This window comes from Fragaria vesca, linkage group LG3, assembly GCF_000184155.1.
Source record: "Fragaria vesca subsp. vesca linkage group LG3, FraVesHawaii_1.0, whole genome shotgun sequence".
Classification (NCBI taxonomy): Eukaryota; Viridiplantae; Streptophyta; class Magnoliopsida; order Rosales; family Rosaceae; genus Fragaria; species Fragaria vesca.
This window is the reverse complement of record NC_020493.1, coordinates 6,303,170-6,315,423: the sequence shown is the minus strand read 5'-3', so window position 1 is coordinate 6,315,423 and position 12,254 is coordinate 6,303,170. Positions and strand designations below refer to the sequence as shown.

At 39.9% G+C, this 12,254-nt stretch overlaps 3 protein-coding genes across 3 annotated transcripts; all 3 read right to left on the bottom strand.

Moving 5' to 3' along the window:
- Nucleotides 1-754: 754 nt before the first annotated feature.
- LOC101313288 (receptor-like protein 12-like) lies at nucleotides 755-2,395 on the bottom strand. The gene has a single exon (XM_004293794.1). It carries the CDS (start codon nucleotides 2,311-2,313, stop codon nucleotides 781-783), a length of 1,533 nt encoding a protein of 510 aa, XP_004293842.1. The 5' UTR covers nucleotides 2,314-2,395; the 3' UTR covers nucleotides 755-780.
- A 35-nt stretch (nucleotides 2,396-2,430) lies between these two features.
- Nucleotides 2,431-7,274, bottom strand: LOC101292584 (receptor-like protein 12-like). Its single transcript, XM_004295486.1, has 4 exons — nucleotides 6,008-7,274; nucleotides 4,303-5,866; nucleotides 4,106-4,177; nucleotides 2,431-3,121 (listed from the first exon to the last, which is right to left on the bottom strand). The coding sequence occupies exons 1-4, from the start codon at nucleotides 7,272-7,274 to the stop codon at nucleotides 2,431-2,433; spliced, it is 3,594 nt and encodes a 1,197-aa protein (XP_004295534.1).
- Nucleotides 7,275-7,616: 342 nt separating this feature from the next.
- LOC101310966 lies at nucleotides 7,617-11,728 on the bottom strand. Its single transcript, XM_004293786.1, has 5 exons — nucleotides 11,263-11,728; nucleotides 10,259-10,804; nucleotides 8,966-9,386; nucleotides 8,767-8,844; nucleotides 7,617-7,943 (listed from the first exon to the last, which is right to left on the bottom strand). Exons 2-5 carry the CDS (start codon nucleotides 10,720-10,722, stop codon nucleotides 7,890-7,892), a joined length of 1,017 nt encoding a protein of 338 aa, XP_004293834.1. The 5' UTR covers nucleotides 10,723-10,804; nucleotides 11,263-11,728; the 3' UTR covers nucleotides 7,617-7,889.
- Nucleotides 11,729-12,254: the final 526 nt, after the last annotated feature.

Sequence of the window (12,254 nt, the reverse complement as noted above, 5' to 3'; positions counted from 1 at the left end):
TATATATATATATATATATATATATATATATATATATATATGTAAGCATCTGCAGAACATTGTATTTGTGGTAGTTCATGTGATTGTAATTCTGTGTTGTGGTTGCGTGAAACTTTGTGTTATCAACACATTGAAATTTTTGTAACTCAGTACAGCTATTTTCAATTGACAGGAACTTTGAGAATTGGATGATGTTGTTTAAGTCCAGTGCACACTTTAGTAATAATCTGATTCATATTACACTTAGATATATATCTAGTTCAGTGGGAGATTGTAAGATCTTAGAACTAGATATATGAAGTCTCTATGCAACTGAGTTGACTAAGTAAGTGAAACAAGTTATTAGGACTTGAATATAAACATCAGTGAATTAACTAAGATATGCACTTAGCTAATGCAATCCAATTTGAATTTAAATATTCAAATTCATACCCTGATTAGGATAAATACTTATCTGAATAGATAAGAGGTTATGAGCAGTTCCTTTATGGAAGGAACTGTCATGACAGTTACCAGCAGTTATATAACTGCTATACAAACAGTTGATTCCCCTGCAAGAGCACAAAACACGTCTATAAATACATGATCCCATCAATGTAAGAAGTATCGAGTGTGAATCTTGGAGAAGGAATGGACAACATCAATCAATCAGGTTTCAATATTTTCATAGAACGATCTTAGTTTGCCATAGAATACTACAGTAGTTTTATTAAGTAGATTTAACATACATTTCCTTCAGACACTTGGGAATAGTCCCTGAAAAGTTGTTGTCACCAAGGTCTAAGACATGAAGCATGGGAAGACGGCACAAGTATTGGGGTATATGCCCCCTGAAAAAGTTGGATCGTAGCCGCAGGATGAACAATTCTGTGACATCATTGAAGGCAGGTCGCCAATGAATTTGTTGCTTCCGAGATCAACACTCTTCAAATTTGTGCAATTCTCAAATATCAAAGAAGGAAATGTACCCCCAAAGTTGTTATTGTTCAGCTTCAATATGGCTCTAGAGCTTGGAACACCCATTGAGATAGGAATATGACCAGAGAGATTATTGTAACCAACATCTATTACCAGTATGTTGCTCCACAGGCTCCAAGCTTCAGGGAATTCTCCATAAAACTGATTTGTTCTCAATGTAAGAATTGCCAAGTTTGTCATGTTGCACATAGAGGCTGGAATAGTACCATTCAATTGATTTTCAGAAAGATACAATTCTCTCAGTTCAGGCATCAGCTGACCAAACTGTGAGGGAATTAGCCCGGAAAATAAACTGCTCTCAAAATTCAGGAGGGATAAATTGGCAGACAAAAGTGGAAATGGACCTGCAAATCTGTTATGACTCAAATCTATATGATACAGACTTGGACATGTCATTTGCAATGGAAGCCTTCCATGGATTCGGTTGTAAGATAAATCCAAGTATTCGATTTGGACACATGACTTCAAGAACAATTCCTCTGGTATGGAATCTGAGATGTTAGTATTTGAAAGGGTGGCAGTCAGTAGTTCAGTTTGAGACTGAAGCCATGCAGGAAAGGAAGGACCTATGCTACAATTTCTAATGTCAATTGTGTAGAGCTTGAAAGGAGCAGGCCACTGATAAGACACATTGAAAATGAGAGACATAGGTTTATCTGTGGTTACTACCAAAGACTTTAACCTGGTGAGATTTTTGAAATGGGATTCTGATAAATTGCCTTCCCAGGAATTATGTGACAGATCTAGGTGAACTAGCTGAGAGAGTTCTCCCAAACTTCTAGGAATGGACCCATTCTTATGATTATAACTGAGGTTTAGAGTTTGCAAGGACGACAAGTTCCCTATAGACTCTGGAATTGTGCCCCAAAAAGAGTTTGAATTGGGATTTAGAGTTTTCAAGGATGACAAGTTTCCTATAGACTCTGGAATTGTGCCCCAAAAAGAGTTGGACTGAAGGTTCAGATACTGTAAATTATACAGCATGCCTAAGGAGACAGGTAATTTGCATTCCAGCATATTATAAGACAGATCTAAGAGCTCTAGTTTATCAATTGTACAGCCTGAACAACCAAGCAAACTCTCTGGAATTGCCCCCACAAATTTGTTGTAGAAAAGATTTATGAACTTTAGTTTGGTGGAATTCCCAATGAGTTTAGGAATAGGACCTTCAAATCTATTACTAGATAAGTCAAGGTCTTCCAGATCTTTGAAGCTTGCCAATTCCCAATTACTAATGGAACCACCGAAAAAAGTCCGGCTTAGATTCAGTTTTGTGAGGCTGGTATGGTTAAACAACCAGCTGGGAATTGAAGATGGGATAGGGTTCTTTGACATGTCAAGGATCAAAAGTGATGTGATATTTATCTTTGGCAATGAGAGTGGAATGCTTCCAATTTGGCATAGAGACAAATGTGACTCTAACAATGAGGGAAGCTTGTTTACAGCATGGAATCAACTCACTCCTGTGTTGCTAAGATCCACATATTGCAGACTGAGGTATTTAAGGGAAGAGAGTTGAGAAAGCCAATTCATGTTTGTGGAAGTTAAAGTCAACCAGAAATTTGCACTGAGGTCTAGGTAGCTCAAGTTTGACAGGTTACCAAGATGAGGTGGGATTTCTTCTCTCAGAGCGTAAGAGAGATCCAAATATTGCAAGCTTTTAAGCTGACCAAAAAACTGAGGAATGGGAATGCCATCAAAGTAATTAGAAGAAAGGTCAAGTGTTTTCAAAGATGACAAGTTCCCAATAGACTCAGGAATCACTCCCTGAGATGACGAAAAGGAAGAGAGATTGAGATACCTCAAACTTTTAAGCTGGCCTATGAAAAGTGGAAGTTCAAAATCATTGCAGCTTAGGTCCAAGTAATCTAAATGTGTCAAGGTGAGAAATGAAGGATTTAGCTTACCCTTCAATAGAGACCTTCTGTAAGCCACCTCATCCCACTCCAAATAGTCATGTTGACAATATGTGTTACTGAGGTCCATTTTCACAACATGACCAGTGAGGTTGTTGCATGAAATCCCTCTCCATTGACAGCAATCGTAACCAATCCAAGACGAAAGCCTACCGGAAGGATCTGCAAGATCGTGTCTGAAGCGGAGAAGCACTTGTCTCTCGTCCTCCCTGCATGCTGATCTCAAACTGCCAGGAACTCCATCACTTGAACAGAAACAGAAACTAATAGTTTGTACATATAAAGTGGCTAAAAACAAAAAGGGGAAACGGTGATGAGCAAAACAGAAGCTATCCATTTTTCTGCCAAGTTTTTTCAAGTTTCTGCAGATGCATACTCCACAAGTGAGATTATAAAAGGCTATAGGAGTATCAAAAATAATGGAAGCTGGCCAAGTCTGGAGTCCCCACAGAGAAAGTTGATGCATTTTCTTGACTTTTGGTAGCCAAAGATGATATTTAACTTTTCGAGGACCGAATCAAAATCAATATTTGCAGTCCACTTTCCAAGTCTTCCACTGCCTATTTAAGCAATCTCTTAAGCAAGTCTACTCTGGGAAAAGGGAGGCCTCAACTGTGGCTTCCTCTACAACTTAGGTAGGCCTCAACTTCAGATGTTCTTAAAATTCTCTCTTAGCTTCTAGATTTCCAAGAAATACTTGGAAGTATGTACATCAATCAAATACTGGAAATTATCCCTAAAAAAATAAAAAATCAAATACTTGAAGAAACAGAGTACTCAAAATTTCTCTTTTCTTTTTTTTGCTTGAGGTGATGGTTGGTAGCAGGGTTGAAGCTGTATGCTTATAACAATGTTTTCTTACAAGGAACTGAGAATGGCTTAAGCACACCATTATAATGCATGGATTGACTGCGTGAGATTAAATACTGAAACCAATAGATACTCCAAGTCCTTTACAAGTTTCCATATGCATCCATCAGAACTTGGATATACACTTTCAGCCAGGTACATATTGTTCAGCATCAAAGTTGCTTGAATCATATGATACATGATACATGCGTGCCTAGTTATTGATTACACGACCAGATCAAACTTATAAAGATAATTCAAAATCTACAAGACACCAGGAAATCCAAGAACAATCTTCACCACCGAAGGGCAGTCACATCACATGGAGAGCTCCTGCACAAAAAGAACTAGAAACAACTCACCTCGACCAGAAGGCAACAAATGCCCCAGGCACCTTCAGTCCTTCACTACATTTCACTCTTGAATTCCCTTTTCTAATCAAGACCTCAATTGCCAAAGAGCATCTCTCAAATGTGATTACCAATGCTGCCTTCTCTTATATGATAAGATTCTAGCTGCCTTCTCTTGTATGTTATCAAAGAATCGAAAATAGGCATACCTCCATGATTTCTTCACAACCAATATGCCACAAACACTCCAAAAGCCTATGATGAAGCCGAGTACAGTGCTAACAGAGATACCAAACCACCCATTGTCATCATTATCGTCATCATCATCAGGATCAGCTGGTGCAAGTGCGCTGTGTCCCGGGCAGAGAGTTGAAAGAGGCACCCCGCACAAGGATGGATTGCCATCATAAATGGATGAATCATCGAGTGTTTGAAGTTGGTTACCTGAAGGAATTCTTCCAGACAAGTTGTTGTCAGACAAGTTCAAATGAGACAAAGAGGTTAATGAAGAGAAACTTTGAGGAATCTGTCCGGAGAGGCGATTGTGTGAGAGATCAAGAGTTTCCAGCAACCGCAAGCTTCCAATCTTTGAGGGAATGTTTCCAGTCAGTTGATTTCTGGACAAGTTCAACGTCCCCAAGGCAATGAGGCTGCTTATTCCTTCAGGGATTACACCTTCTAAGTTATTTGATGAGAAGTCGATGCTATTCACCAAACCCAGAGTCGTGTTATATACCAGTTCTTGTCCCTTCAATGTCAAGCTGGTCGTCTGAAGATAACTAGAAGAACCTATACCAGTGTCATTACCATAGGCCATCAAACCAGTCAAATTATACAAACACTTGGGAATAGTCCCTGAAAAGTTGTTGTGGCCAAGGTCTATGATATGAAGAAATTGAACAGAGCACAGTCGCCAGGGGATTTGTCCACTCAAAGAGTTGGATCGCAATCGTAGCATATATAATTTAGATGATGCAAATGATCTTGTCCATAAAGGCATGCTTCTAGTCAATCTATTGCCTCCAAGATCAATACTCAACAACTCGGTGCAGTTTTCGAATATAGAAGAAGGAATTGGACCTCCGAAATTGTTTTCACTCAGACTCAATATGTATAGTGAGCTGGGAACACCCATAGAACTGGGGATATTGCCAGCCAAATTGTTGTCTGAGACATCTACAATCTTTATACTCGGCCACATACTCCATTCTCGAGGGAATTCTCCAGACAAGTGATTGCTTCTTAACAAGAGAATTCCTAAACGTGACATGTTACACAAAGAAGGTGGTATACTACCATGCAGATGATTGTCAGACAGATACAACTGTTCCAATTTAGGCCAAAGTTGATCGTAGTTTGAGGGAATTGGCCCGGAAAATGAATTGCTTCGAAGATCGACCCATGCGGCAGCGTCACTAGACCAATGTGGTAGAAGGCCCTCAAATTGATTATAACTCAAATCTAATACGAACAAAGATGGGAAGTTCATTTGAAGTGGAAGCTTCCCACGGATTTGGTTGTAAGATAAATCCAACCATGTAAGTTGGGAAGATATCTTCAACAACCATTCTGGTTGGAAATCTGAGATTTCAGTATTACTAAGAGTGAGATGAGTTAACTGAGTTTGAGATTGAAGCCATACCCCAAAGGCAGGACCTACCCTGCAGGCAACAACGTCGACTGAATCAAGCTGGAAAGGAGGAACCCAGTCATGAGCCAAGTTAAAACTGAGGGACGTAGGTCGGTCTGTGAAGACTGGTAGCTTTGTGCCGACTGCAAAAGGCTATAACTTTTTTAGAGTTCGGAAATGTGCTTCAGTTATGCTGCCTTCCCAAAAATTCCAAGATAGATCAAGATGAACTAGATGAGAAAGTTCTCCCAAGCTTTCAGGAATGGACTCATTCAAATAATTACTTGAGATGTCCAGTGTTTCCAAGGATGATAAACTAGCAATAGATTGTGGAATGGGACCGGAAAATTGGTTTGAAGTGAGGTCCAGTTCCTTCAGATTTTCTAGCATTCCTATGGCTGCGGGGAGTTCACCTTCCACCATATTGTTGGACAAATCAAGTGACTCTAATCTATACTTTGTACAGTTTGAGACACCTTTCAAAACCTCTTCCAAACCACTATCCAACGAGTTTGATGAAAGATCTAACATTCTTAGACTGCACAGAGTATCAATGACTTTGGGAATTTGACCTTGGAGAGAATTCATACTAAAACCAAGGTCTTCCAAATACTTGAGGTTTGCAAATTCAACAAGGAGGGGACCGAAGTCACCAAAATAATTGAAAGATGCATCAAGTTTTCTGAGGTTGGTAAGGTTACAAAACCAGCTGGGAAATGCAGCATTAATGAAATTCCCTGATATGTCAAGAACCAGTAGGGATGTAGAGTTAAGGGCGTGCAGGGAGAGCGGAAGCTGGTTTTCATTGATTTGGCAAGTAGACAAATGCAACTCTAAGAGTGAGGGAAGCATGTTGACATCATGTAGCCAACTTACCCCTGTATTGCTTAAGTCTACACCTCCAAGATTGAGGTACTTTAGAGAAGAAAGATGAGAAAGCCAATTCAAGTTTTTGGAATAACCACCATTGACATAATTTTTGAGGTCAAGATAGTTCAAGTTTGAGAGGTTACCAAGAGCTGGGGGAATCTCTCCCTCAAATGAAGCATAGGAGATATTAAGATACCTCAAACTTGTAAGCTTCCCAAAGAAATTAGGAATTCGACGTCCTTCAAAATCATTTCCGCTTAGATCAAGGTAATATAAGCTCTTTAAGCTGAGGAAAGAAGGATTAATCTTACCCCGCAAAGAAGTCTTCCCGTTGAAGCCATTCAGTGGATCATACTTCGGGTTTCGGAGGTCCATCTTTACAACGTGACCTGTATGGTTGTTGCATGAAATCCCTTTCCATCGACAGCAATCCAGACCCACCCAAGATGAAAGTCTTCCGGAACGATCAGAAACATCTTCTTTGAAACTGAGAAGAGCTCGTCTCTCTTCCTCCATGCATGATGTTGATCTCACACCACTTGGAAGTCCATCTCCCAAACACACTTGAGTAGTATGTAGATATGAAGATGCCAGAAAAAGAAAGAGCAAGTAGTGAGCAATATAGTGGATGAGGAAGAGGTAGCTGGTAGGCTTATACAGAATTGCAGAGTAGCTATCCATGGTTACACAGACTTGAGACTTCTCTTTGAAATTGCAGAGAAGTTTAAACCCCAGTAACATTTAAATACCGAAAGTTCTGAAATGAATTTGGTCGAACTCCTCAACAACCCTTTCACTTTTACACAACTTTCCTAGTCCACTCCAAGTCTTTAGGTATTTTAGGGTTCTTTGTTTGCCACTCAATAAAGGCTTCTATGATTCACACAAAACTACTCTTTTGTAAATATGTTTTAGTACTTTATAATTGTATGTTTACTAATTTATTGCATTAATTGGATTCGGCATGATTCGCATGAAAACACCAAAGTGACTAATTAAACGACAGAAACCAAATAGATTCACTAATTTAGAAAGAAACTCTACTACTTGTCGTTGGCTGACATATCATTAGCGACATGTCGTCCACTGTACAAAACTCATAGATCACCAAAGAGGGGGAAGACACATTGTCGTACAAAAGAAGGGCAGGTGGACTACAAAAAGGGTCTCTGTCCCTGGTGGGTGGTGCTCGGATAGGTCTCTGTCTCTCTCACACCTTCTTCTTCTCTTTTTTAAATCATTTCCCACAAATTTTTGTTTACATGAATATAAAAATTGATTGGGGAAGTATTACTGCTACTCGGATTCGCTTTCCACGCTCTCCATCCCTTTCAGTCCCCTTCGCTTCTGCTGCATTTCCAAAATCATTATAATGTTTAGGAACAAATTTTCATTATATATTACACTAATTTTACATTTCTAAATACCGTAAATATACATATATAGCTCGTATTCGTAATGCTATCTAGCAACGATAAAAACAGAATTTCTCCTGAGCTCAAACATTATGTCATGCGCTATGTCGTTCTACAATACAATGAGAGCTGAACCTCCGAGCTAACCTAGGTTAGAACTTGCCACCCTCAAATTTAAAATTAAATAATCATGGAATATTGGTGTGTGAAATTCACATTTGGCTAGGGTTTGCGAAATTATATTATTAAAATAAAATAATTTGAGAATATCCAATATTCCAATTGAAATTTTCACCTCTGCCGTTTATTATGGCACTCAAAGGATACTCGTGACTGTTTCTTCATTTTGGGACCCTTGAAATCATTATTCTCTACTTTATTAAAAGCAGATCAGAATTTTGTTGGGAAAAAAAAAAAAGTAAATCAGAATTTAGATATTTGTTCATCTTCACTACTTAAAGTATAGGCAAGTTTCCATAAACCCTAGGAGAGAAATTAACTGGAAAATTCACAAACAAATAAATTATGATCTCAAAATTAGTGGGATCTAGTTGTTTTGCAAAAAATATTGTCCCCCATATTTTATTAAGGAGGGTTTTAGGTGGGGAGGAGCTTTTGAGGTGAAACAAGACAGATTAGAATGGCTAATGAGCAAGCTGGAAGACACATCCTATTCATTTTGGGTATTGGAGCTAAGGTATTATCCAAAACAAAGAAAGGACAAAGATGCAAGAAAGAGCAGAGGGCACAGCATTTACCTTCTTCACACATTTCTTCTCCCTGACCTCATAGCGATTCCTTGTCAAGTCAGATAGCCACATCCCTGGGAAACAATACTGCCAAAACAAAAAACAAACAAAACCCCCACAAAAAATTAAAATTCATGTTCCAATTTCTCAATTACCCAAAAACCAAAATCAAATTGATGAACCAAGAATAAGTGATGAATATTTCTACCTGAAGGGTTCTGTCAACGTTCTTGGCCCTCTTCTTGGGTCTCTGAGGCAGCTTCGTGCCTTTCATTGCAAGGAAATCATCTTCTTTCTCCTTCCTTGACAAAGCCAAGTAAATTCTTGGCCACTCGACCACTTCATGGTTCAGTTTTTCAGCTGCTAGTGCAGCAGAATGGTTAGCAGCTCCAGCTAATTGCTCCGATTGTAATGAGGTCGAATCGACATGGTTTGCCCGGTGATCAGATGACCCATTTGCCTTGTCATCTTTTGCTGACCTTCCAGAACAAGAAGGCATCTTTCTCTCACTTTTCTCTGGGGGAGGAGACCTTTTGCCCGCTATAGATCTAGAAGCAGCACGGCCGTTCCCGACCACAGTGCTTCTAGAGGGTGACCCATTAACCACAGCGGATCGATCTTCCAAATTCCTGGTCATGGCCAAAGAGAAGAGACTAAAATCAATGGCTGGTGGGTGTTTGGTGTGGGATGAAAAAGGTGGAGGACTTTGGAGTTAGTATAGTAGATGGAGCTGTTCTACACTTTGAAGACTAGGCAGATTAATCAAAAGGAGAAACAGGAGCAGAAAAAGACAGAAATTTAATACCCAACTTAAAGAAAAACCCTATTAATCATACACCATATATGTGCTGCACTCTTCCAATTAATTTACAAATACTCACAACCTCCAAGAAAAATCCATGTCCTATGAAATCCAATTACAATAAAAAAAAAAAAAAAATGGGAAAGACAGCTTCCAAGAGATGAGAAGGATTGGGTGCCCTTTCAAGATCAGGGCAAAAGGACACAAAGAGGGGATATATGAGCAATATTCTAAAACCTAACCCAACTGCAAAAGTTAAAAACACACGAAGCAAAACCACAGGAGAGCAAACACCAGACCTTGTTGGGTCTTGGATGCCCACTACCACTAATAATAAGTTGATTTGTGAAATTGTAGGTCAAACTCAAGGGCAAAAGGGTCAACTAAAAATATGTAATCTTTTGCAGCTAAAATTGAACAGAACAGACCAGTTTAACAAGAACATGGGTTCCTAACTAGATCTTGCCCGCACCAGAACAAAACCCCCAAGCCTGCAAACCCAACAAGATAATGACACAAATTTGAAGCAAAACCCAAGACAATTGTGATTGGAGAACAAAGACTTTACCTTTTTTCCATACAAGATCTAACCAATCAATCTTGAGCAGTAACAAAAGGAAAAAAAAAAATTAAACAAGGCAAATAATATTCTCCATCCAATGAGGAAAAATAAACAGACGCTCTGAAGGTGGGTGGTACCTGTTTGGAAGCAACCCTGAGGCTTCCTTCCGGAGTCTACCATTGGAAAACGACGACGTTGAGGTGGTGGAAGATGGGTGCGGTGGCGGAGGAGGAGGCGGCGGAGGCATGGACTTGTCAGCTGCCACGGCTGCAGCGTGAGCCGCTCTCCTTTGCACTTTGGCTTGTCTTGCTTGGGCTGATGAGGAGGACTCATCAGCCAAGACCCGGATCTCGGTTCTCGAGACCCGGGACCTCTTTCTCTGGCCCCACTGGAGCAGCACGTCGCCACCGGAGCCGGCGCGGCTGGGGCTGGGAGTGCGGCCGGGGCTGCTGCTGTGAGTGGGGCGGTTTTCGGGGCTTGGAGAAGTGGGTGGTACGCCTCCGAATTGGGAGAGGGGACTTGGGTCTCTGAATCTGAAGGGTTTGGATTCCAGTGAAGAGACTGTGCTGGTTGTTGTATTGGTGCTGTTCTCTGTCATCATGTCTTCTTTTGGTATAGCTCTTATGCTGCTGGGTTTCTTGCCATTGCTTAGAGGAACACAATCTGGACTCACTCTCTGGTACCTGTAAACACAATTCAACGAAAACCCGGATTAACAAAATCGAATGCAGAGATTAACGAGATGAACTCGGAGAGTCAAGTCAAATGTTGAGAAATATGCAATTGAATATCCTGGATGAATCTTTGAACATGAAGAACAGGAAATCAGAATTGTTTTAAACAAGAGCTGAGGACTGAGATTGGATTGAATGTTGGGTCAGCTAGACCGTTTTGAACTTTCAACACCATTTTTGCTGGTAACAACAAACAGCTGAATCTGGGGAATTCAAGCTCCATTTTCATCAAAACAGCGAGAGAGCTCTGTTTCCATGGCAGCTGAGGCGCTTCTGCTTCCCCAGCGGAAATCCCATTGGAAACAGACGCCGGTATTTTCAGAAACCCAAGTTGAAAAACAGAAGAAAGAAGATCTCATCCAGTAAACCGATCGAGTATTGAAAACAGAAGAACAGATTAAACTTACGAAAAACAGATGGAAATCGGATCCCCAACAATCAAGCAATCACTGGGTCAAGGTCGAGAATCAAAACAAAAACAAAAACCAAGAAAATGAAAAGGAGGAGCCATAGAGGCAGACCTCATCATCATCCGCTGGATTTTCAATCACTCTCTTATCAAAACATCAGACAAAAGAATGGCTCCTCTTCTTATCCATCAACAATGGGCACCGAAGACGAAGCAGAAGAAGGAGCTCAAGGTGGAAGACAGTTGGTGGTGGACAGAATCTAAAGTCTTCTTCAGAAACAATCTGACAAGGAAGAGAGAGAGATAGGGAGAGAAACAGAGAGGGGCTGCGATGCAGGAAACAAGAGGCAGATCCCAAGTGGGTGATGGAGGTGAGTTTATATAATATAGGAAGAGGAAGAGGAAGAGGAAGAGGAGAGAAGGGTGTGGGAAGCTGATAGAGGAGGAGGATGGAGCACTTGTTTGTACTACTAGTACTGGTTTGCAATGGTGAAGGCCGAGACTTCGGGACTTTGGAACTTATAGGGCTTCTTGTGTTGGTTTCTATTTGCACTTCAGGCCCATTTACATTTATTATTACACCCACACCCAAGAATTTGATCTCTACATCCAACACTGTTAGCCTGATTTTTTATTTTTTCATTTGAAGAATTTATTTTGAGATTAAAAGGAATGTCAATTACATTTCAGTTTGACAGCACATTATGTTCATGAATCAAAGTACGCCCAATTTTGAACCAAAAGATAAGATAAGACAAACACATTATCAGAGCATTTTTATTACTCTTTATATTGGCTCCTTAACCATTTTAAAGAGTGTGTTTAATTTTTTATCAATTTTACCAGCTCTACCAGACAAGCAAATGGCTAACTATTTTAACTTTTAGCTATTTTGGTAGCTAAATATAACTAGCGAGATGAGGCTCTCTATAATTTATGTTAATTAAATGTATTTTTTTAAATCATTTTATGTAATCTCTCTCTCTCTCT

Coding starts and splice junctions, on each gene's coding strand:
- LOC101292584 (XM_004295486.1), bottom strand. CDS start 7,274: ATGGATAGCTACTCTGCAATTCTGTATAAGCCTACCAGCTACCTCTTC. Junction 4,178..4,302: donor GTTGTGAAGAAATCATGGAG/GTATGCCTATTT, acceptor GGTCTTGATTAG/AAAAGGGAATTCAAGAGTGA. Junction 3,122..4,105: donor TTTGTTGCCTTCTGGTCGAG/GTGAGTTGTTTC, acceptor AGTTCCTGGCAG/TTTGAGATCAGCATGCAGGG.
- LOC101310966 (XM_004293786.1), bottom strand. CDS start 10,722: ATGATGACAGAGAACAGCACCAATACAACAACCAGCACAGTCTCTTCA. Junction 9,387..10,258: donor TCAGGGTTGCTTCCAAACAG/GTACCACCCACC, acceptor GGCCATGACCAG/GAATTTGGAAGATCGATCCG. Junction 7,944..8,766: donor AGAAGAAATGTGTGAAGAAG/GTAAATGCTGTG, acceptor TTGGAAATGCAG/CAGAAGCGAAGGGGACTGAA.
- LOC101313288 (XM_004293794.1), bottom strand. CDS start 2,313: ATGTCAAAGAACCCTATCCCATCTTCAATTCCCAGCTGGTTGTTTAAC.